We start from the raw sequence: 24,527 nt of genomic DNA, 5'->3' as shown, positions 1-24,527 counted from the left end.
TTATAACTATTAAATTAACTAATTATGTAAGGTGTGCCATAATTTATGTCCAGCTGGGTTTTGCTAACTTGCTAACATTAGCTAGCTAAGTGGCTAAAGTTAGCTTGAAAGATCAAGCTTCTTCTTGGTCGCTAACAGCATCACAGACAATCTCCTCCTGGATTAAGATCACTGCTGTCTCGTATTTGTTTTATGTATGCCGCAAACTGCATTTTAAGATACTTGCATTAGCTGGGTTGTCTGTCTTACTAGTAAATGTTTGCATGCGCTCGTTCGCATTTACCTAGTATCAACTATGGGGATTCTTTAGTACTTGTTAGCATTATGGTAAGTGATGTTTTTTTACGTAAAAAGAAAAAGGCCCCTTGTGCGCACTACCGGTAATGCTGTATACCACGGGATGGCACAGGCACGGTAATGAAAGTATGGAAATCTGGACATGGCCCAACACCAGAACAGAGTCTGAGAAGATGCCAAGTTGTTCAAAGATATCACCTCTATCAGAAACCAATTCAACATTATAGTTAAACCAACCATCGAGATCAACATCTGCAGTACCTTCAATTGTTATTATGAAGGCCACATTCCTGAATAGATTGGCTACACTTCATAATGATTGGCTGTCCATTAACAGCAGCCTATCATTGGAGAGTATGTAAAGGGGGAAAAAATAGAAAGGAGAGAACAGCTGGTTGCCAGGAAACACCAGAGCACAGTGAATCAACTAACCAATCTGCTGCTGCTGGGTCAGGGACATAGACTTACTGAACATACTTCACATATGTGCACAATAGAAGGTTAAAACTGGATTGGAGTCACAGTATAATCAAGTACACACACACACAGCATGGGGTTTAGATTTGGGTGGAAAGGGTTCAAGGAGCTACTGAGCATACATTCACACAACAGAATAGATGAGATAGAGAGGGTTCAGGGAAAGGGTTCAGGGCACACAGAGACGTACAGTACCTACTGAGCATACATACTGTGCATGAACACACAATAGCTATAGACGGAGAGGAGAGGAGTCAAAGCCAGGAATACAAAAATTAAAGTAGTTTATAGCCACCTCCCCTATTCTCTGCTGACTCTGTAGACAAGCTGCATGTACTATGAATACATCATCTCTTCACATTTTTACTGAGACAGCTATACTGATGGTTGACTGTCAGAGGCACAGCTTGACTCATATGCAGTCAATGACCAAAAGACAGCACTTTTGGTCATTGAATGCAGGAAAGGGCTACATCAGCCATAAATCCCCTTGTGACAGGGGGGAATGAAAGCTTGGCAACAGGGAGTGGCACTTGAACGCAAGCTTCACAAAAACATTTGATTGTTAAAACAGTTGTAGCCTGTCTATCTTTGGGTAACAGGGTTGATGTGTTGTGCTCGACCCGCTCAGTTTTCCAACACTAAACACTAGAAAATAGTCAAATAGTATAACCAGCTCACCTGCTTTTACACTATGATTTTTGACTATCAGATGTTCAATGTTTATTTTCATTTTAGAGTTCAGTTCAAATAACAGGATTGACCTTAAAATGAGGAACAGATATAAATGAATCACATTAAATAAATATTAATCTTCAGAAATGACTTTGGGGGATTAAGTGAGGTCAAATCTTCCTAAAAATGACACAAGGTTGATTGGGGACATGTCAAAATGCTGAATTTTGGCACTTTAGCAAGTCTTTATTCATAGGAAAAAAGACTTTTAAAATGCAATATTGGTGCAAAATGTCTACTTAGAATATCAAAGGGACACAAAAGGCACTCTTTTTGTGGAGTGACCAATCTGGCCTCTGCTCACTCTGAAGACATGCTGCATGTACATGTACTAAAAATACATAATGTCTTCACGCTTTTACTGAGACAGCTTGACTGACAGTTGGCTATTCGAGTCACAGCTTGTCTCATATCTGCTCTGCTCCTGTCATTGATGCCTTATCAAAAGCTATTACACTATAACAGTATATAGAGCTTCAGTAAAATGATGGCCAATCACTTGTAAATACATTTGAGCTATGGCATCCTCAAAGCTACATTTGAACAGCAGTCCAGAATGTTGGGATTAGATTGCAATTGATCGATTACATTTTTTAACTTTTTCAACATACTGTATAGTATCTCCGGTTGCTGAACAGTATCCCCTGTTGATGTCACATTGAGTGGATTTAGTGGGATAGTTCAATGGGTACCTCTAGTGGAGAGAGAACTCTATGGGCCAGTTGAAATGACTCACCCAGGAGTCAATATTTGAAAGTTTATTGCTACAATCAAAACCACTAACTAACATGATCTATTCATGAAGATTCCTAAAAATTGTTTGGTTAATCAACCACAGAGAATGGACAATAACTCCATGCGATCGGCGCAACAACTCCCTTAATAACAGACTGCTCTTTGAATCATTGGCCAAATATTGTACCTAGTCTAGTACCTGTACCTAGCCTACTCTAGTCTAATCTTTGGTGGACAAACACACGTAACAAAGGATAGTATTGCAGCGTCTGTCAACAGACTGTTGGATGCGACGACTAACAATGAACTTTGTTCCGGTGCACAGATTTATTTTCGTAACAAATACCGATTTTACAGGTGTTCGCATCTTTTGAATTTTGGAAGGGGAGAGGACAGTTGTCCAATGATTTGTCTCAGAGTTTCCATTTAGGGCGGTGGAGTGCCTTGCTAGTCTCGTTATCTCCTCCTAGGACTTAATTGAGCATCTGACCCAATTACGCAAGATTTTTGTTCTAGGTTCCGGAGACAATGTAACAGTTCTGTTGAATCAAAACAAATGTTATTTGTCACATGCACCGAATACAACAGGTGTAGACATAACAGTGAAATGCTTACTTACAAGCCCATAACCAACAATGCAGTTGAAAAAAAAAAAGTGTAAAGAAAGCATTAACTAAAAAAAAATATATATATATATATATATAAATAACTAATAATTAAAGAGCAACAATAAAATAAAAAGGTAGCAAGGCTATATACAGGGGGAACTGGTACAGACTCAATGTGCTGGGGCACAGGTTAGTTGAGGTAATATGTACATGTAGGTAGAGTTAAAGTGACTATGATAATAAACATAGATAATATATAGATAATTAACAGAGTAGCAGCAGTGTTGAAATGGTGTGAGTGGATGGGGGGGGGTCAATTGAATTAGTCCGGGTAGCCATTTGATTACCTGTTCTGGAGTCTTATGGCTTGAGGGTAGAAGCTGTTAAGAAGCCTTTTGGACCGAGACATGGCATTCTGGTACCGCTTGCCGTGCGGTAGCAGAGAGAACAGTCTATGACTAGGGTGGCTGGAGTCTTTGACAATTTTTAGGGCCTTATTGAGGCTCAGCATGGCAGATGTGTTATATACATGTGTTGAATACAGTATAACATACTGCGTTAAATACTAATGCAGAGTTCTGTATCATTATATTTCCACAAACTTCACAATCAACACCCACACTTACAGACGGGACAGGACGGGACGGGACCAGACCAGACAGACAGACGAGGAAAAACCTGTGCTTAGGGCCATTGTGGAAGAGCACCTACATGTGAGCATGTTGCATGAATGCAAGCTTTCAACAGTAGACTGCATAATGCAGTGTGTGTGAAGATGTGTGCGTGTGTGTGTGTGTGTGCGTGCGTGCGCATGCATGTATGTGTGTGCGTGTCTCCCTGTGTGTTTGTGTGTGTGTGTGTGCGTGTGTGCGTTTGTGCTTGTGTGTGTGAAGGCCAATTGATCAAACTTAACAGTTTCTGAATGTGCTCTCTGTGAGAGCTACTGACCCCACCATACAGTATGAAAGGGATGTAACAAGACACTCTAAACCAACACAGTACTGTATAGTATGAATATAGTATTTAAACCCACATACAGTGTAGCTTCAACAAGAGCCTCACATGTTTTATCCTGTAGATTAGGGATGGGCAACTTTGATGGATGTGGAGGCCACAAAAAAATCTGAACTCATCATGAGGGGCCGCAGTGGCTCGCAGGTCTGTGTACCCACATCCATACCCACACCTTGCAAGCAAAACAATTTAGACAGTGGAGAGAAACCTTTTTGTTTTAGAGTTCATTTCCTGCAATCAAGGATTTTTTTCATGGGACTTAAAGAACATTTTTAAGTTTGCTGCAATTCTACACATTTTGCCATGAGGTGGAGAGAAATGTTGGCAGGTTTTTATGATATCTGAGTAAGAGTGACTAACCAAATCAATGTGGGCCCCTGGTCAGTAATTTGGTCAGTAATTTGAACATGATTACTACAAGTTTAGAAAACTTACAAATAAAACCAATTTTGCTGACATGGGGTAATTGAGTGACTGTCAGTGACTGATTTCGAAATTGCACCTTGTGTATTCGAATATTCTAACTCTCAACAGTAAACTGAGCTCCCCCCACCAAAAAAATATATGTATTTTGTCTTTGTTTTGGAAATTGATCTCCGGGCCTTGAAAATGGAGTCTGCAGGCTGGCAGTTGCCCCTCCATGCTATATACACTAGGCGTGGGTGGTATACTGTATATACAGTATGCCCCGCTATTTGAAACAGCCACAGGTTGGTTTTTCAATAACTAAAGCAGATTGCGTTCTTCATTTCACCTGTCACATTATTTTACATTATTAAGCTTACCATAGTTCCCCAGAAAAGCTGAGCCAGTCACATTTGTTTGTAAATAGCACAATGGGAGAAAGTGGAAGCTGTGTATATGGTTTAACTTGCTAGTTAGCTAATTAAGTGGCTAAATTAATAAGGAGACAAGGCATTATATAGTGTTAGCTTTCGGCAGTGTTTGAGAAGCATTTTGGATTTAATTTTATTTAACCTTTAAAGATGGATGCATTATCTGTACTGCTGCCACTGATATCTATCCTGATTTCCTTGCATTTTTTCTCCTCTCTGTTCTCTGCCCCTCAGTCTGCCCCTCTTCTCAGAGCAGGCAGGCCCGTTTCCCTAGCGACTCAAGACTCCACACAGACAGTCCTTCAGACAAGCATGCATCAAAATCTGCACTGTGGCTCTCATTGTAAATGTCCAAACTCACCAAAAAATGACATTCAGTAGCTTCTACATATACATACATACATATATACACATATATACATATATATACATATATATATATATACATATATATATACACACACACACACACACAGTGGGGAGAACAAGTATTTGATAACCTGCAAAATCGTCAGTGTTTCCTACTTACAAAGCATGTAGAGGTCTGTAATGTTTTATCATAGGTACACTTCTTTATTTATTTATTATTTTCAAATTTTTACCCCTTTTTCTCCCCAATTTCGTGGTACCCAATTGTTTAGTAGCTACTATCTTGTCTCATCGCTACAACTCCCGTACAGGCTCAGGAGAGACGAAGGTTGAAAGTCATGCGTCCTCCGATACACAACCCAACCAAGCCGCACTGCTTCTTAACACAGCGCGCATCCAACCTGGAAGCCAGCCGCACCAGTGTGTCGGAAGAAACACTGTGCACCTGGCAACCTTGGTTAGCCCGCCACAGGAGTCACTGGTGCGCGATGAGACAAGGATATCCCTACTGGCCAAGTCCTCCCTAACCCGGACAATTCTAGGCCAATTGTGCGTCGCCCCACGGACCTCCCGGACGCGGACGGTTATGACAGAGCCTCTCATAGGTACACTTCAACTGTGAGAGACGGAATCTAAAACAAAAATCCAGAAAATCACATTGTATGATTTTTAAGTAATTAATATGCATTTTATTCCATGACATAAGTATTTGATACATCAGAAAAGCAGAACTTAATATTTGGTACAGAAACCTTTGTTTGCAATTACAGAGATCATATGTTTCCTATAGTTCTTGACCAGGTTTGCACACACAGCAGCAGGGATTTTGGCCCACTCCTCCATACAGACCTTCTCCAGATCCTTTAGGTTTCGGGGTCGCTGGGCAATACAGACTTTCAGCTCCCTCCAAAGATTTTCTATTGGGTTCAGGTCTGGAGACTGGCTAGGCCACTCCAGGACCTTTAGATGATTCTTACGGAGCCATTCCTTAGTTGCCCTGGCTGTGTGTTTCGGGTCATTGTCATGCTGGAAGACCCAGCCACGACCCATCTTCAATGCTCTTACTGAGGGAAGGAGGTGGTTGGCCAAGATCTCGCGATACATGGCCCCATCCATCCTCCCCTCAATACGGTGCAGTCGTCCTGTCCCCTTTGCAGAAAAGCATCCCCAAAGAATGATGTTTCCACCTCCATGCTTCACGGTTGGGATGGTGTTCTTGGGGTTGTACTCATCCTTCTTCTTCCTCCAAACACGGCGAGTGGAGATTAGACCAAAAAGCTCTATTTTTGTCTCATCAGACCACATGACCTTCTCCCATTCCTCCTCTGGATCATCCAGATTGTCATTGGCAAACTTCAGACGGGTCTGGACATGCGCTGGCTTGAGCAGGGGGACCTTGCGTGCGCTGCAGGATTTTAATCCATGACGGCGTAATGTGTTACTAATGGTTTTCTTTGAGACTGTGGTCCCAGCTCTCTTCAGGTCATTAACCAGGTCCTGCCATGTAGTTCTGGGCTGATCCCTCACCTTCCTCATGATCATTGATGCCCCACAAGGTGAAATCTTGCATGGAGCCCCAGACCGAGGGTGATTGACCATCATCTTGAACTTCTTCCATTTTCTAATAATTGCGCCAACAGTTGTTGCCTTCTCACCAAGCTGTTTGACTATTTTCCTGTAGCCCATCCCAGCCTTGTGCAGGTCTACAATTTTACCCCTGATGTCCTTACACAGCTCTCTGGTCTTGGCCATTGTGGAGAGGTTGGAGTCTGTTTGATTGAGTGTGTGGACAGGTGTCTTTTCAATTCAATTCAAATGTATTTATATAGCCCTTTGTACATCAGCTGATATCTCAAAGTGCTGTACAGAAACCTAGCCTAAAACCCCAAACAGCAAGCAATGCAGGTGTAGAAGCACAGTGGCTAGGAAAAACTCCCTAGAAAGGCCAAAACCTAGGAAGAAACCTAGAGAGGAACCAGGCTATGTGGGGTGGCCAGTCCTCTTCTGGCTGTGCCGGGTGGAGTTTATAACAGAACATGGCCAAGATGTTCAAATGTTCATAAATGACCAGCATGGTCCAATAATAATAAGGCAGAACAGTTGAGACTGGAGCAGCAGCACGGCCAGGTGGACTGGGACTTTTATATAGGTAACAAGTTCAAACAGGTGCAATTAATACAGGTAATGAGTGGAGAACATGAGGGCTTCTTAAAGAAAAACGAACAGGTCGGTGAGAGCCGGAATTCTTACTGGTTGGTAGGTGATCAAATACTTATGTCATGCAATAAAATGCAAATTAATTACTTAAAAATCATGCAATGTGATTTTCTGGATTATTGTTGTAGATTCCGTCTCTCACAGGCGAAGTGTACCTATGATAAAAATGACAGACCTCTACATGCTTTGTAAGTAGGAAAACCTGCAAAATCGGCAGTGTATCAAATACTTGTTCTCCCCACTGTATATATACACACACACATACAGAGAGAGAGTAGATAGACAGATACCATGTGACGTACCTTTGAGACGTGTTTTTGTACTTCTGCCTGAAAAACAAGATGAGGAGTGTACATTAGATTAGTAGGCCATACAAGGTACGTCATCGCTCTGAGCTGTGTCCCAAATAGCACCTCATTCCCTGCATAGTGTACTACTTTTAAACAGATCCCTCCCTATGGGTCCTGGTCAAAAGGTGTGCTCTATATAGGGAATAGGGTGCCATTTGAGACACAGCCAGATATAAATAATGAGTGTGTTTCTGCTCTGGAGCAGTCTGGTCTAGGAGATTCAGATTAGTCATGTACATTTTTGTTCTCTCTCTCCTCTCCAGTCACTCATCTCCTAACTATAGGGTAGTGGAGAACACACACACACACACACACACACACACACACACACACACACACACACACACACACACACACACACACACACACACACACACACACACACACCTTCACCAGGGTGTTTAATCTGGTGTGAAGATCCAGTGAAGAGGAGGAATGTTGCAAAAGAATCACTGGAATTATCACACTCACAGCAATTATTTCAACAGCAGTAAATTGTGCATCACACAAAATGTTTTTTCAGATTTTATAAAAAAGTGCTTGAAATTGTACTTTAAAGCATTAAGACAAGAGACAGCTTCAACAAGAAAAGTTATGAGAAAAGAGCAAAATCACTCAAATTTAGCTCAATCATTTTAAAATAAATTTTCCCTAGACTGTTGAATTGACATGTAGCCCTATATGTGGCCTTTTCCTATACAGAGGCTCAGTGTGACATCATGTCATTTCAGGGAGGGGAGAAGTGCTCAGTGGAGAGTCCTGACTATACAATGAGTCTGTGTGTGTGTGAGTCTGTGTGTGAGTCTGTGTGTGTGAGTCTGTGCGTGTGTGTTGCTCTTTGTGAGCTGAGGTGATTATAATGCTGGAGCAGGGATTTTAATATCTGAGATCAGGCAGCCAGTCAGTCCGTCAATCAGCCAGCGAGCGATCACCGCTTAACCCAGCTGTGTTGACTTAGATCAGGCCGCCTAAAGAGGACATACAGGTATCTGCTCTGCTCTACCCGCTGTTACCCCTCCTCTCCTCTCTTTCCTCTGCTCCCCTCTCTCCTATCCCCTCCTCTGCTCCCCTCTCTCCCATCCCCTCCTCTTCTTTCCTTTCTTCCCCTCTGCTCTCCTTCTCTCCCTTTCTATCCTCTCCTCCTGTCCTCCCTTTATATCCTCTCACTCCTCTACTTCTCCTATCCTTTCCTCTTTACTTTTCTCTTCTCCTTTCCTTCCTCTCCTATCCTCTAGAGTGCTATTTTATTCTCTTCCCCCTCCCCTCCCCTCCTCTCCTATCCTCTCCTCTCCCATCCCCTCCTCTTATAACCCCTCTCCTCCCCCACTCTGCTCCATAGCAACACAACTGTCTGTCTCCTACACCAGTGAGCCACAGGTATTCAGGGGATTACATTGAGAGCAGTGTGTGTGTGTGTGTGTGTGTGTGTGTGTGTGTGTGTGTGTGTGTGTGTGTGTGTGTGTGTGTGTGTGTGTGTGTGTGTGTGTGTGTGTGTGTGTGTGTGTGTGTGTGTGTAGGGTAGCTTACTTTCTAAATGTAATCCGTTAGTTACTAGTTCCAAATTGTAAACAGTAACGTAACTTTTGGACAACCCAAACTCAGTAACGTAATCTGATTACATTCAGTTACTTTGAGATTACTTTCCCCTTAAGAGGCATTAGAAGAAGACAAAAATACACAACTGGCCATACATGGATGTTACATTTTATTTTATGGGTTGGTTATGTAGGCTTCTTCTAACCCATTGCTTTCTACTACATATGATAAAAGTATATCTTTACATTAATATATATAATTTAGAAGTCCAAAAATTTATGTAGCAACTACAGATTGCACATTTAAGTCTATCAAAAGTGTGCGAGTTGAAGCACGTGTCCATTAGGCCTATGGATGTATTTTTATCAGCATGAATTAGATTGAGTAATAAAAGCCCTGTTTATTCCAAAGGCTGGGATCCTCACTATGCAGCTGTTGAAAGAGCACATTTTTTACTTGCTGTCCACTGGTTTCAAAACCAATGATTGATAGGCAGCATAAAACTTCTTGAATTCAACTATTATTGAGTTCAAATATAGATTTAGATTTGTGAACAACCACAATCCGTAAACCGCAAATAGCTAAATGAGAGAGCAGCAGTGTGACTCACATCAATGCGCTATGTAGATATCAATAATAAGTGATATCCGTATCGCCATAGACTACACCACTGCGTTCATCCTTACCTCCAAGCGTTTATTCAATTTGGATAATCTTTGGATGCTGACAGGAGTCACACCATTGGAAGACATAGTTTAGACAGTAGCCTACAAAAGCCTATTCCTGCTCTTTTCCCGCATTTGGTGTGTCATCATAGTGGTCTATGATTTGTGGTCAGACTCGCTCAGATGCAAAAAACTTAAATTTGCGCTATTGTTCAATGCTGATTTGAACATCATTGAGAAAACAGTGAAGTGTCAAATATTTTTTTTCGCAAACATCCTTTCTGAATTTAAAAGTAATCCTTGAAATAATAATCTAGTTTTTCAAAGTATCTGTAATCTGATTGCAATATTTTTGCTTGCAGCACAACGGATTACAGTTACCGTCTTTTTGTAATCCCATACTTGTAACGGATGTGTGTGTGTGTGTGTGTGTGCGCGTGCATAGAGAGATGCTCAGGGGACAGTGTGTGATTGAGGACTATGTGATCAGGGATTTCAGCAGTGGATTGTGTGTGTGGGTGTAAACATGTGTACTGTGAGTGCACATTATAATGAACTATTGAATACATAATGAGTTTAGATAAGCTTCAGTGATAAACAGTTTGCTACTACTGCGACACGTTTGTCAGATACAAGTTTAACAGCTATATAATCGACCCATTCATTTGTTGTAAACTGTGAAAATGACATATTATGCAACTGCAAATTAGTGTAATCATAGTGCCAGCTGTATTTAGCTTAATCAATCTTATGTGGTAACTTATTGATTATAAGGTTAAAAAAATAGAACTGCTGAAGAACACATATTGTACCATTATTACTTCCATTAAATCATTCATGAATTTGTTCATTCATGTACTGTAAAAACAGTAGGTTAATACAAAATACTGATATCGGCTTACAGTAAGTACCAGTCAAAGGTTTGGACACCGGTGGATTCAGGGGGTTTTCTTTATTTTTTACAAATGTTCTACATTTTAGAATAATAGTGAAGACATCTAAACTATGAAACATGTAATAACCAAAAAAAAGTGGTAAACAAATCAAAATATATTTTAGATTCTTCAAAGTAGCCACCCTTCACCTTGATGACAGCTTTGCACACCCTTGGCAATCTCTCAACCAGCATCATAAGGAATGCTTTTCCAACATATGCTGAACACTTGGTGGCTGCTTTTCCTTCACTCTGCAGTCCAACTCATCCCAACCATCTCAATTGGGTTGAGGTCGGGTGATTGTGGAGGCTGGGTCATCTGATGCAGCACCACCACTCTCCTTCTAGTTCAAATACCCCTTACCCAGCCTAGAGGTGTGCATTGGGTCATTGTCTTGTTGAAAAACAATTAATTGTCCCACTAAGCGCAAACCAGATGGGATGGCGTATTGCTGCAGAATGCTGTGGTAGCCATGCAGGTTAAGTGTGCCTTGAATTCTAAAGAAATCACTGACAAAATCACTGTCACTAGCAAAGCACCATCACACCTCCTCCTCCATGCTTCACGGTGGGAACCACACATATGCAGAGATCATCTGTTCACCAACTCTGTATCTTAAATATGGACTCATCAGACAAAATGACGGATGTCCACCGGTCTAATGTCCATTGCTTGTGTTTCCTGGCCCAAACAAGTCTCTTCTTCTTATTGGTGTCCTTTAGTAGTGGTTTCTTGGCAGCATTTTGACCATGAAGGCCTGAATCACGCAGTCTCCTCTGAACAGTTGATGTCTGTTACTTGAACTCTGTGAAGCATTTATTTGGGCTGCAATCTGAGGTGCAGTTAACTCTAATGAACTTATCCTCTGCAGCAGAGATACCTCTGGGTCTTCCTTTCCTGTAGCAGTCCTCACAACAGCCAGTTTCATCATAGCGTTGGTTTTTGCAACTGCACTTGAAGAAACTTTCAAAGTTCTTGCAATTTACCGTATTGACTGAACTTCATGTCATAAAGTAATGATGGGCTGTCGATTCTCTTTGCTTAATTGAGCTGTTCTTGCCATAATATGGACTTTAGGTTTTTGCCAAATAGCCCTATCTTCTGTATACCACCCTTACCTTGTCATAACACAACTGATTGGCTCAAACGCATTAAGAAGGAAAGTAATTCTACAAATGAACTTTTAATAAGGCACACCTGTTAATTTAAATGCATTCTAGGTGACTACCTCATGGAGCTGGTTAAGAGAAGGCCAAGAGTGTGCAAAGCTGTCATCAAGGCAAAAGATGGCTACTTTGCAGAATCTCAAATATATTTTGATTTGTTTAACACTTTTTTGGTTACTACATCATTCCATATCTGTTATTTCATAGTTTTTATGTCTTCACTATTATTCTACAATGTAGAAAATAGTACAAATAAAGAAAAACCTTTGAATGTGTAGGTGTGTCCAAACTTTTGACGGGTACTGTATGTATACACACACACGCTAAAAACATACACTATATATACAAAAGTACGTGGACAACCCTTCAAATTAGTGGATTCAGCTATTTCAGCCACACCCATTGCTGGTAGGTGTATAAAATCAAGCATACGGCCATTCAATCTCCATAGACAGACATTGGCAGTAGAATGGCCTTACTGGAGCTCTCAGTGACTTTCAGTGTGGCACCGCCATAGGATGTCACCTTTACAACAAGTCAACAATTTCTGCCCTGCTAGAGCTTCCCAGGTCAACTGCAAGTGCTGCTATTGTGAAGGAGCAACAACGGCTCAGCCGCAAAGTGGTAGGCCACACAAGCTCACAGAATGTGACCACCGAGTGCTGAATCGCGTAGTGCGTAAAAATCTTCTGTTCTTGGTTGCAACACTCACAACCAAGTTCCAAACTGCCTCTGGAAGCAACATCAGTACAAGAATTGTTAGTCTGGAGCTTCATGAAAATGGGTTTCATGGCCAGAGCAGCCACACACAAGCCTAAGATCACTATGTGCAATGCCAAGCGTGGGCTGGAGTGGTGTAAAGATCGCCGCCATTGGACTCTGATGCAGTGGAAACGCATTCTCTGGAGTGATGAATCACGCTTCACGATCTGGCAGTCCGACAGACAAATCTGGGTTTGGCAGATGCCAGGAGAACGCTACCTGCCCGAATGCATAATGCCAACTGTAAAGTTTGGTGGATGAGGAATAATGGCCTGGGGCTGTTTTTCATGGTTCGGGCATTGCTTCTTAGTTCCAGTGACGCTACAGCATACAATTATGTTCTAGAGGGATTCTGTGCTTCCAACTTTGTGGCAACAGTTGGCAGAAGGCCCTTTTCTGTTTCAGCATATCAATGCCCCGTGCACAAAGTGAGGTCTATACATTAATGGCTTGTCGAGATCGATGTGGAATAACTTGACTGGCCTGCACAGATCCCTGACCTCAACTCCATTGAACACCTTTGGGATGAATCGGAATGCCGACTGCGAGCCAGGCCTAATCGCCCAAAATCAGTGCCCGACCTCCCTAATGCTATTATGGCTGAACAGAAGCAAGTTCCCGCAGCAATGTTCCAACATCTAGTGGAAAGCCTCCCAGTAGAGTGTAGACCGTTATAGCAGCAAAGGGGTGGACCAACTCCATATTAATGCCCATGATTTATGAATGAGATATTGGATGAGCAGGTGTCCATATACTTTTGTTAATTTAGTGTACCTACAGTACATACATACACTGAAATCATATCATGTACACAATCCTCTCAAACCTACAGTAATAATGAATACACACTAATGTATTGTTTACAAACCAAATATGTACACATAAGAATACCAATAAACCTGCTTCGATATACAGTATAGTGATGGAATACAAAGATACTGCAGCAACGCGTCAGAACTGGCGTTAAAACACTGCATCAGTTCTTATAACAAATAAACATTTCTACACAAGAGCTTGAAAGCATCTCACTCGTTCAACCACCCTGACAGATCACGTCTCATGGTCAGCTCCTCGCTGAGGAGGGATGAAAGATGAAAAAAGAAAAGGAAGGATAAGAAGAAAAAAAAACTTACATTCCCTTGAGTCGCATCCACATTTTCTCAGTCTGCTCAGTCTTTGGGTACTTTAGGGAGCTGTTGTCCATGCCATCTGTGTAAGTACACAGTTCATCCAGATCCATGCTGAATGTGTTATAAAGGTGCAGCGATTAACTGCAGTATCTCAGGTATGTACAGCACAGCAGCTCTCTCTCGGTCTACACTCAGTCTGAAACCCTGAATCCTCAGAGCACTTCTCAGTCTGGTCCTCAAAGCATCATCCCTGTACTGTAGTCATAAGAGGCTTGTGTCTCTTCTCTCCGCTCTACAGCTTCTGCATTACTGCGGTTATTGGCCTATTAGAGTATCAGAGCAGAAAAAGAGACAGCTGCTTCACACAGTGCCACACTGTCAGGCAGGCAGAAATGAACCACTCTCCACTACACACTGACATTCATTGTCTGACTGTCAGATGGTTCACTCTCTCTCTAGAGTACCTCTCGCTCTGTTTCTCTCTCTCTGTCTGTCTAGTACCACTCTCTCTCTGTTTATCTATCTGTTCTCTCGCCCTCTCTCTCTGGTTCTCTCTCTAGTACCGCTCACTTTCTCTTTACCTCTCTCTCTCTCTCCCCCCGTCTCTCTCTTGTACTCTCATCACTCTCAGAGAGGAGCGGAGCAGAGAGACCAGAGCTAGGCAGCAGCGAACGGCTCCACCTCGCAGAGGTAGAGATTCCTTTCTCATCAAGAGGAGTTCAGTTGCATTTGTTCACATCCAGATCCAGTGTAACGTGATGTGGCCAGTAAATGCTCATCAGAAGCTGTAGCAGCAGTATCCTCTATGGATCTCACATCACATCCGCTCCGTTTGTCCAGTCCATTGAGAGACGCCAGGGATGTACAATTAGTGTCAGCTGCTTATGACATAATTATCAAGCCTACCTAGAAATCATTCAGGAGCACCACACCGAGAGACTATTAGACACTACAGAAAGCGGCTGCAGCCAGGAAGCAGAGCATCGGCAGCTATAGAATGGATTCAATAGATAAATGTCCTGGTGCTTGCGTCAGTTCCTTTATCAATCACAAAGGTGCAGTAGTAATGAAATAAAACAGATCGGTAGCAGTGGTATGATCCTGCCTGCTACAATGTCTCACTCCCCCATTCCACTACTGTCGCTCTCACTCTCCCTGGCGGAAGGAAGGAGGGCTGGAGAGCTCTGATGAAAATATCATGATTGTTTGCGAAGCAAAAGAGGCGTCATGGCTGATTAGTGGGACAGAGGGAAGAATAGAAAGATAGGGCAGATAAGTATAGAGAGATAGTGTAGATGGAAGGTTTGGGCTGGGATCAGTACTGTACATTTGTCCTAAATCTGATCAAACTGCCACAGGACAGATGACCTTACAGTTGTGAGAGTTTTTTTTTACACATATCTCAAAATAATGACAGAAGCTAGACAAGAGCATGGTCCAATAGAGAAAAAGGAAATGTCCACTTACTGTTCTCAGTACTACCTTACAGCTATGATCACACTCAGAAATAGTCTCACTGAAACGATTATAAATACCACCGCAATGAATTATCACATTTTACCAAAATCAAATCAAAGTGTATTGGTCGCGTACACATATTTGCAGGTGTTATAGCAGGTGCAGTGAAATGCTTATGTTACTAGTTCCAACAATGCAGTAGAATGCCTAGCAAATACAATGCAATTACACAAATAATCCCAAAAGTCTAAACAAGAAATCAAGAAATAACAATCCAGTGTAGATACACTGAGCATGGGACAGAAAATGGTGTGTACAGTAGTAGGTATATTAGGATAAGCTATGTCCAGAATACAGTATACATACACAGTGAGTAAACAACATTATGTAAACTGAATAGAAATATGATATAATAAATGTCACCATATTAAAAGCACTTCACTCCTCTACCAATAATTATTTCAAGGGTGCACCCTACACTGTACTCTTCTCTTTGAACAGATTCTTCCTCATCATATCCTTGACGTCTGCTTGTCTTGCCTTCATATAATTACAGCACAACAGAGAGCAGCATGCAGAACAACTTAATTGTTTTCAAATTAGCATGGTACGCCAAGCAGAAGCACGTTTCCTCTATTCAATTATACTGGAGTGGTAAAAGAGAGCTTCTTCGCACGTTATCTTGCACAAAAAGTAACCTATATCATCTGCAAAATTACACAATAAATTATAGGGTAAACAAAATGGTTAGCTCATAGTATTAAAAAGGTATTGTCGGATATTATTCATCCTAATCAGACAGTTTTTTTACATGGATGATACATTGGAGACAATATAAGACAAGTACTGGAAATCAAATCAAATGTTACTTGTCACATGCACCAAATACAGCAGGTGTAGACCATACAGTGAAACGCTTACTTACAAGCCCCTAACCAACAATGCAGTTAAGAAAATACCAACAAAAAAAGAGCTAAAAGTAGAAAATAATTCAAGAGCAGCAGTAAAATAACAATGGCGAGGCTATATACAGGGGGTACCGGTACAGTACAACGGTGACGAGGCAATTTAGGTAATGTGTACATGTAGGTTGAGTTATTAAAGTGACTATGCATAGATAATAAACAGAGAGTAGCAGCAGCGTAAAGGAGGGGGGGTGGGGGGGGATGCAAATAGTCTGGGTAGCCATTTGATTAGATGTTCATGAGTCTTGGGCTTGGGGGTAGAAGCGGTTTATAAGCCTCTTGGACCTAGACTTGGCGCTCCGGTACCGCTTGCCGTGCGGTAGCAGAGAGATCAGTCTATGACTAGGGTGGCTGGAGTCTTTGACAATTTTTAGGGCCCAACTGACACCACCTGGTATAGAGCTCCTGGATGGCAGGAAGCTTGGCCCCAGTGATGTACTGGGCCGTACACACTACCCTGTGTAGTGCCTTGCGGTCGGAGGCCTAGCAGTTGCCATTAAGAGACAGTGATGCAACCAGTCAGGATGCTCTCGATGGTGGAGCTGTAGAACTTTTTGAGGATCTGAGGACCTATGTCAAATCTTTTTAGCCTCCTGAGGGGGAATAGGTTTGTCGTTTAATCTCTTGAGTTAAAGTTATGTTTAGTAACCCCAGGTGTAAAATAGTAAATAATGGCTACTTCTCAGAAAGTTTTAAGTTGTCAAGAGGAGTAAAACAATGTTGTCCACTATCGGCATATCTATTTATTTTTGCCATCAAATGTTAGCTGTTTATATTATTCAAAATTCAGGGATTTCAAAACAAAGGTGTCATTGTATGATTCAAGTTTAAATCCACATTTAGAATCCCTCCACAGCCTCAGAGGATCGAGATACCTTTTCCAACCTCTCTGGATTAAAACCAAATTATGATAACTGTACTATATTACGTATTGGATCACAAAAAAAATGAAACTTTTACATTACCAATAAAAGGGTCCGACAGGGATGTGGACCGGATGGTGCAGTGGTCAAGGGCGCTGTACTGCAGTGCCAGCTGTGCCACCAGAGACTCTGGGCCGCAACCGGGAGGTCCGTGGGACGACGCTCAATTGGCCTAGCGTCGTCCGGGTTAGGAAGGGCTTTGCCGGTAGGGATATCCTTGTCTCATCGCGCACCAGCGACTCCTGTGGCGTGCCGGGCGCAGTGCGCGCTAACCAAGGTTGCCAGGTGCACGGCGTTTCCTCCGACACATTGGTGCGGCTGGCTTCTGGGTTGGATGCGCGCTGTGTTAAGAAGCAGTGCGGCTTGGTTGGGTTGTGTTTCGGAGGACGCATGACTTTCAACCTTCGTCTCTCCCGAGCCCGTACGGGAGTTGTAGCGATGAGACAAAATAGTAGCTACTAAAAACAATTGGGTACCACGAAAAAGGGGTAAAATTAAAAATAAAATAACAAAGTGGAATATTAAACACCTGTATTTGTGGGAGAAAAAATAAGTAAAAAATCACCCTGAAAAACTTGTAATTTCCCAGTTTACCGATTTGCTTATGGTTTTGCCTTCACCTTAAATGACACTAAATGAGCAAAAAATAAATAAATAGTCAATTTTATTTGGAATGGCAAACCAGACAAAATTAAAGGGGACTATTTATATAATGAATAAGAATTCGGGAAGTAGAAATGATTAAATATTAATGCATTAGACCTCGCACTAAAGGAGTCAGTCATACAAAAGGTACACTTAAATCTGAACTAGTTCTCTCACAAATTAGTAAGAATGTCTCACCCCTTGTTCAAGAATGGCCTATACCCTTGATTCAGATTACAACCGCTCCCTTTTGGTTATTTGAAAACAAAATAATCTCCAAAATGTTATTTTTTAAACAAGCCATAGAAAGTTGTTTGCAATTTCAGTTTAATCCACCAGAAAAGACAGAACAAATAATACAACAAATGTTACGGATAAACTCAAATATACTAATTGATAAAAATCCTTTATTTTTCAATATATATACACACATACTACCGTGCAAAGGTTCGGGGTCACTTAGAAATGTCCTCGTTTTTTAAAGAAAAGCACATTTTTTGTCCATTTAAAATAACATCAAATTGATTTAAAGAAATACAGTGTAGATATTGTTAATGTTGTAAATGACTATTGTAGCTGGAAATGGCAGATTGTTTATGGAACATCTACATAAGCGTACAGGGGCCCATTTTCAGCAACCATCACTTAAAAGGCTAATTGATCATTAGAAAAGCCTTTTGCAATTATGTTACCACAGCTGAAAACTGTCGTGCTGATTAAAGAAGCAACAAAACTGTCCTTCTTTAGACTAGTTGAGTATCTGGAGCACCATCATTTGTGGGTTTGATTACAGGCTCACAATGGCCAGAAACAAAGAACTTTCTTCTGAGAAATGAATGCTATTCCATACTAGAGGTCAACCGATTATGATTTTAATGCCAATACAGATACCGATTATTGGAGGACCACAAAACCCGATCCTGATTAATCGGCCAATTTTTTAAATGTATTTGTAATAATGACAATTACAACAATACTGAATGAACACTTATTTTAATTAACTTAATATAATACATCAATAAAATCAATTTAGCCTCAAATAAATAATGAAACATGTTCAATTTGGTTTAAATAATACAAAAACAAAGTTTTGGAGAAGAAAGTAAAAGTGCAATATGTGCCATATAAGAAAGCTCATGTTTAAGTTCCTTGCTTAGAACATGAGAAAGCTGGTGGTTCCTTTTAACATGAGTCTTCAATATTATTATTATTTTTTTAATTTTACCTTTATTTAACCAGGCAAGTCAGTTAAGAACAAATTCTTATTTTCAATGACGGCCTGGGAACAGTGGGTTAACTGCCTGTTCAGGGGCAGAACGACAGATTTGTACCTTGTCAGCTCGGGGGTTTGAACTTGCAACCTTCCCGTTACTAGCCCAACGCTGTAGCCACTAGGCTACCCCGCTGCCCCGTAGACTAGTAGACTAAATACTCCCAGGTAAGAAGTTTTAGTTTGTAGTTATAAGACTATTTGTCTCTATACCATTTGTATTTCATTAACCTTTGACTATTGGATGTTCTTATAGGCACTTTAGTATTGCCAGTGTAACAGTATAGCTTCCGTCCCTCTCCTCGCTCCTCCCTGGGCTCGAACCAGGAACACAACGACAACAGCCACCCTCGAAGCAGCATTAACCTGTTGATGCTCTGGGGGCGCTATTTCATTTTTGGATGAAAAACGTTCCCGTTTTAAACAAGATATTTTGTCACAAAAAGATGCTCGACTATGCATATAATTGATAGCTTTTGAAAGAAAACACTCTGACGTGTCCAGAACTACCAAGATATTTTCTGTGCGTGCCCTAGAACGTGAGCTTCAGGCAAAACCAAGATGAGACGGCATCCAGGAAATGAGCAGGATTTTTGAGGCTCTGTTTTCCATTGTCTCCTTATATGGCTGTGAATGCGAGAGGAATGAGCCTGCCCTTTCTGTCGTTTCCCCAAGGTGTCTGCAGCATTGTGACGTATTTGTAGGCAGATCATTGGAAGATTGACCATAAGAGACCACATTTACCAGGTGTCCGCCCGGTGTCCTGCGCCGAAATTGGTGCGCAAAACTCAGCTGCCAGTATTTTTCCATGGGATACAGAGAGGAAAGCAAGCTTCCACGAACTGCATATCAATGAAGAGATATGTGAAAAAACACCTTGAGGATTGATTCCAAACAACGTTTGCCATGTTTCGGTCGATATTATGTAGTTAATCCGGAAAAAGTTTTACGTTGTAGGTGACTGAATTTTCGGGTCGTTTCGGTAGCCAGACGCAATGTAGAAAACGGAACGATTTCTCCTACACACAGACGCTTTCAGGAAAAACTGCGCATTTGGTATGTAACTGAGAGTCTCCTCATTGAAAACATCAGAAGCTCTTCAAAGGTAAATGATTTTATTTATTTGGTTATCTGGTTTTTGTGAAAATGTTGCGTGCTAAATGCTACTCAAAATGCTATGCTAGCTTTGCATACTCTTACACAAATTAGTCAATTTCTATGGTTCAAAAGCATATTTTGAAAATCTGAGATGACAGTGTTGTTAAGAAAAGGCTAAGCTTGAGAGCAGACGCATTATTTTCATTTTATTTGCGATTTTCAGAAATCGTTAACGTTGCGTTATGCTAATGAGCCTGAGGCTTTAGTCACGATCCCGGATCTGGGATGGGGAGATTCAAGAGGTTAAGTCTCAGAGCGAGTGACGTTTGAAACGCTATTAGCGCGCACCCCGCTAACTAGCTAGCCATTTCACTTCGGTTACACCAGCCTCATCTCGGGAGTTGATAGGCTTGAAGTCATAAACAGCGCAATGCTTGACGCACAACGAAGAGCTGCTGGCAAAACACACGAAAGTGCTGTTTGAATGAATGCTTACGAGCCTGCTGCTGCCTACCACCACTCAGTAAGATACTTGTATGCTCAGTCAGATTATATGCAACGCAGGACACGCTAGATAAACTAGTAATATCAACCATGTGTAGTTAACTAGTGATTATGATTGTTTGATTGTTTTTAAGAAAATTTTAATGCTAGCTAGCAACTTACCTTGGCTTACTGCATTCGCGTAACAGTCTCCTTGTGGAATGGAACGAGAGGCAGGTGGTTAAAGCGTTGGACCAGTTAACAGTAAGGACCAGTTAACAGTAAGACCAGTTAACAGTAAGACCAGTTAACAGTAAGGTTAACAGTAATCAAGTCTGAAATTTCAATGTGGAAATTACACACTTAAGAAGCCTTCCTTTTAAAACATCAAATACACAAAAAGTTTTAAATGTCCTGCATTGCAGGAAAGTTCTCCTGCAACAGGATGATCAAATTCAAATCCTACATCTGTAGTATAGGTATTCAGGTATTATAGTATAGGTAATGTAGGTATTCATTCTTGTTCACTGAATTATAATTAGATCAGGTGCCATATGGTTTTTCTGGTGCTTGGTCTTGTAATCAAAAATGATGTAATGACTGTTTGAACTGATTTTCAGACAAAGCTATTTCATTAATTGAAAAAGAAAAACATGAACCTTGAATATTAGTAAACGAGAACACAAGAACACTCATACTGAGCAAGTCAATCAAACATTTTTCATATTTGCTCCCTGCTGCGTTGCGTGATTGATGAGGGATTGCCATGGTAACACATTTCCTTGTTACACAAATGGCTTCTTGGTACTGAGGTTGATGACTTGACTGCTGTAAAAGAAAAGAAAAGAAGAAAAAACCCAGCGAAGAATGGACCTGATGCTGTGAGGCAGGGGAGCTTCATCTAAATGCTTGAAGTCATTTTTACTTTGACACTAACGTTCTTCCTTCCCTGAAGTCCTGAAGAACAACTGTATAACAAATACATAAGATTCACATCTATTCAGCATTACAAAAAGCCTCCCACGTCTCTCTGCCCTTCTGTGTTTGGGGGAATTCTACAGGTTTAGAACATACTTAGCTGTGTTCTCTACTATGTAAGACTCCTTTCTCCCGCAATAATATTATAAGGACTATTTACATAATTCAAAAGAATGAATGTCTTCTTTATGAATAACAAATTAGCCGTGCGAAGCTAAACTCCCGTCAACAGCGCACGTGTCAATAAATATGTGGAAGTCAACCTCCTTCCAAGAGGGCACGTGTCAAACTATAAGCAGAAACGAGTAGTGTGTATAGTACCATATGTACTGTATGTTAGCCTATACAGGTTATGTTACAGTGCTGCTCAAGGTCACATCACCATGATTCCTTTCAACCCCCTCTATAAAGGCATAGCTATCATCAGTGTACATCTGATACAGAGCAAAAACACACATGTACACCCGCAAACACACACACAGTTTCCCTCCAGTTGCCGTCAATCTGAGATTGGTACATCCATTTTTGAAAGTTTAAATGAATGACATGTATCTATTGATTCTTGTTGAATATGAGCTTAGTTCAACTGCTATACCCCATCAGAACACACAATATAAACAATGTACATGTACTGTAAATAAACACTGTAGAGCCTCAAGACATGGTTAAAACTATAATGTTGATATCATTGTTGGTCAGTCCTTGGACTGTCTATGAAATAGAGAGTTGTTACATTTTTCCAGACCCATCCCTATTTTTTACCAAAAACACAGGCAGGGTGTTCGCTTTGTTATTGCAGATTGCCCCTTTAAATCTAACCTAATCAACTCTTCTCTCAATCCTCTTTGTGATGCAATGACAGATACCTGCCATAGCAGTGAATGGAGAAATAATTCACTTGATTTGACTTCTACAAACATTTGTCATCAAGTTTTGTGATGCAGTAATGCAGTGACAAATAAACAGCCATGATGACAGTGCATGGAAATGATCATTGTCAGGACAGGAAGGTGATGGATAGCAGAGAGCGCACTGTGTGGCCGTATGGTTTTAACATGTATTTTTAATTAAATGGCTTTAAATGGTACCTACACTACACTATGATGCTTTGCCAATGTTCATTTCCAAAGCCGGTTGGAATTATACAAGGTGATTGATATTTTCGTCTTCTTACTCAGTGTCATATGCTCAGAACTTGTAAAAATAAAGTATAATTGCTAAATTAAAGTTTGGTATCATGGCAGCAAAGTTCAGTACACAACCCCTATCCCCTAACCGTTCTGTGTTAGAAGATCTGAATGAACCAAACAGACAGATGAAAACAATATGGCAGTGCCTCATATATGCCCACTGAAAGTCTCTAACCCCATATAAACAAATGTGGCTGTGAAATGCAGCTGTCACCATGGAGACCAATCCTGAATAAGGCAATATGTGAAAACCGTATCTCTTTAATTAGGTTCATATGTTGGCATTTAATTTGGATGAGCAACGGACAGAGAAATCCCAAGAGAAAAGGGATTTAGATATGAGGGTGGATACAAGGCTAGCTGTCGAGTTCCACTGATCCGCTTTGAACACGATATCGGTGATGAAGCAACTCATTTTAAATGAAGGAAGCGAAGTGGGCGAGGGGACTGAGGGGAGACGTGAGCATTGGCGAGAGAGTGTGAACAGGGCGGGACCTTAGTTGCAGAATGCAGAATTTTATGCAAATACTCTGCGTTATCGTGGCATGATTGACCAATCAAAGCTTACTATAGCTGCCAGCCCCTACTGGATTGTCTGCTGATACCTAGCACTATCTAGCATGCTTGTTGCTGACAAGTAGCCACATGAGGGCAAAGCTAGAGAGGCTATCCGAAATACCGCAGACAGTGGAAATCCCCTGTAAGAGTTATGGTTAAGGTGATCTTTCTCTTTGTTTCGTTATATTAACATATACACTATATATACAAAAAAGGTATGTGGACACCCCTTCAAATTAGTGGATTTGGTTACCTCAGCCACACCCGTTGCTGACAGGCGTATAAAATCGACCACACAACATTGCACCGTCATAGGATGCCACCTTTTCAACGAGTCAGTTCGTCAAATTTCTGCCCCACTAAAGCTTCCCCGGTCAACTGTAAGTGTTGTTATTGTGAAGTGGAAACGTCTATGAGTAACAACAGCTCATCCACGAAGTGGTAGGCCACACAAGCTCACAGAACGGGACCACTGAGTAATGAAGTGCGTAGCGCGTAAAAATCATCTGTCCTCGTTTGCAACATTCACTGCCGAGTTCAGAACTGCCTCTGAAAACAATGTCAGCACAAGAACTGTTCGGGAGCTTCATGAAATGGGTTTCCATGGCCGAGCGGCCGCACACAAGCCTAGGATCACCATGCGTAATACCACGGGTTGGCTAGAGTGGTGTAAAACTCACTGCCATTGGACTGGAGCAGTGGAAACAAGTTCTCTGGAGTGATGAATCACGCTTCACCATCTGGCAGTCCGACAGACATATCTAGGTTTGGGGGATGCCAGGATAACGCTACCTGCCCGAATGCATAATGCCAACTGTAAAGTTTGGTGGATGAGGAATAATGGTATGGGGCTGCTTTTCATGGTTTGGGCAAGGCCCCTTAGTTTCAGTGAAGGGAAATCTTAACGCTACAGCATACAATAACATTCTAGATGATTCTGTGCCTCCAAGTTTGGGGAAGGCCATTTCCTGTTTCAGCATGACTATGCACAAAGTGAGGTCCATATAGAAATGGTATGTCGAGATCGATGTGGAAGAACTTGACTGGCCTGCATAGAGCCCTGACCTCAACCCCATTGAACACCTTTGGGATGAATTGGATGCCGACTGCGAGCTAGGCCTAATCAC

General features: G+C 41.4%; 1 protein-coding gene across 1 annotated transcript in view; it reads right to left on the bottom strand.

Moving 5' to 3' along the window:
- Nucleotides 1-14,959, bottom strand: part of LOC135519259 (dual specificity calcium/calmodulin-dependent 3',5'-cyclic nucleotide phosphodiesterase 1A-like) — a 62,526-nt gene extending 47,567 nt beyond the window's left edge. The window contains exons 1-2 of the mRNA XM_064944394.1: nt 13,836-14,959; nt 7,591-7,617 (exon numbers count right to left, since the gene is read on the bottom strand). Of these exons, the coding sequence (XP_064800466.1) occupies nt 7,591-7,617; nt 13,836-13,942 (134 nt within the window). The 5' untranslated portion in view covers nt 13,943-14,959. The remainder of the gene's footprint in view (nt 1-7,590; nt 7,618-13,835) is intronic.
- Between the last annotated feature and the right edge of the window lie 9,568 nt (nt 14,960-24,527).

This window comes from Oncorhynchus masou, chromosome 29 (genome assembly GCF_036934945.1).
Source record: "Oncorhynchus masou masou isolate Uvic2021 chromosome 29, UVic_Omas_1.1, whole genome shotgun sequence".
NCBI classification, from domain to species: Eukaryota; Metazoa; Chordata; class Actinopteri; order Salmoniformes; family Salmonidae; genus Oncorhynchus; species Oncorhynchus masou.
Note: the sequence above shows the minus strand (reverse complement) of the source record. Positions and strands in the feature narration are given on the sequence as shown.